The sequence below is a fragment of the Austrofundulus limnaeus genome, unplaced genomic scaffold, assembly GCF_001266775.1.
Source record: "Austrofundulus limnaeus strain Quisiro unplaced genomic scaffold, Austrofundulus_limnaeus-1.0 Scaffold1283, whole genome shotgun sequence".
Taxonomy (NCBI): domain Eukaryota; kingdom Metazoa; phylum Chordata; class Actinopteri; order Cyprinodontiformes; family Rivulidae; genus Austrofundulus; species Austrofundulus limnaeus.
In genome coordinates, this window is record NW_013953685.1 from 11,040 (window position 1) to 12,331 (window position 1,292).

At 38.5% G+C, this 1,292-nt stretch overlaps 1 protein-coding gene across 1 annotated transcript in view; it reads right to left on the bottom strand.

The window, feature by feature from the left end:
- Positions 1-952, bottom strand: part of LOC106534846 (ankyrin repeat domain-containing protein 29) — a gene marked incomplete at its 3' end in the record, with an annotated part of 11,906 nt that extends 10,954 nt beyond the window's left edge. The window contains 1 exon segment of the mRNA XM_014031615.1: positions 578-952. Within this exon segment, the coding sequence (XP_013887069.1) occupies positions 578-589 (12 nt within the window).
- Between the last annotated feature and the right edge of the window lie 340 nt (positions 953-1,292).

The following is a 1,292-nucleotide window of genomic DNA, read 5'->3' on the forward strand; positions in this document are numbered from 1 at the left end:
CTATATAACATTTTAGACACATTCTAGACAGTTTATCAGCTAAAAAAAGTTAATTTTGAGGTAAGTTACTCTTTAAAGCCTCTTAAAAGAATTGGAATCGAGAATCGTTAGGAATCAGAATTGAAAAAAGGAATCGAAATTGGAATCGGAACCATTCAAACTGAAATGATGCCCAACCCTAATCATCAAACCCTAACCAGGTAAGATATTGACTGCTCATTAGKAGCTGTAGCAGGATCAAGACCTCAGTAGAACATTTAATTTTATCCTGAACCAACTCAGCTAATATTAAAAAAAAATAACAGTTTTATTTCAGTTCAGGTAATAAAAATGTTCACACAGTCTCTGTAGAACTAACAACTCTTGCACGAAAAACCCACAACTAATAAAGATTAGTTTGAACAGGAAGATATTTACATCATTATGTGCGCACGTGAGCGCGCGCGTGCACACCCCCATCTCTAAAAGTCAAAACGTCAGCTCGGCTGTTTCCGTGTTTTAGTGCAACACACGAGCTGCGCCCTCCTCCTGGCAGGTCGCGCGCACGGACACGGATAGACACAGGAMGCGTGTTTACCTTGAAAGACATCCTGCAGACCTTCAGTCGTGACTCATGGTGGTCCTGTGGCCCAGTCAGGAGGTTTTACCGCACTGTGCGGGTGTGGATTCAGCCTGCAGTCAGAGGAGGGCGGGGGGCTCCTCCTGACCAGCAGGTGGCGCAGCTGAGACCCTGAACCGCTCAGATGTCAGCTTTTAAAGACATATCCTACAGAGATGAGTCTCAAAATACTTCATTCATTGTTCAAAATGAAAAACAGTGAAGTTTATCMTCACTGTTTAAAATAAGTGGTGGAAAATTATTTAATGCAATTAATAATTTAAGAATACTTGAAGTTATGGGAATTACACAACTGTGTGAATGTGAAGGGTTTTCTATTTGTTTCTTTTCCCTTTATTTTCTGTTTCACCTTGTTTCAACATGTTTTTTTCACCTGTTAATTTTTATTTGCAATAAAAAACTTTCTGCTGCGGAATAAATGAGCTTTTCTGCTGTAATTATTATGTTTCATATCCTTTAATTACATAACAAACAGTCCAAATGATCATGTGTCTTCATGAGTTATAATATTACTCCAGTAGATAAGTCGGTAAAYATTATTGCGCCTTTCACACACACAAATGTCACAAAGTGCTTCACAGTGAACAAATATAACCAAGAACAGTTTAATAGAAAACAAACGCCTGTCTCAAAGAAATTAGTTATTTTAACAGACAGCAGCACAGAGCCAGAA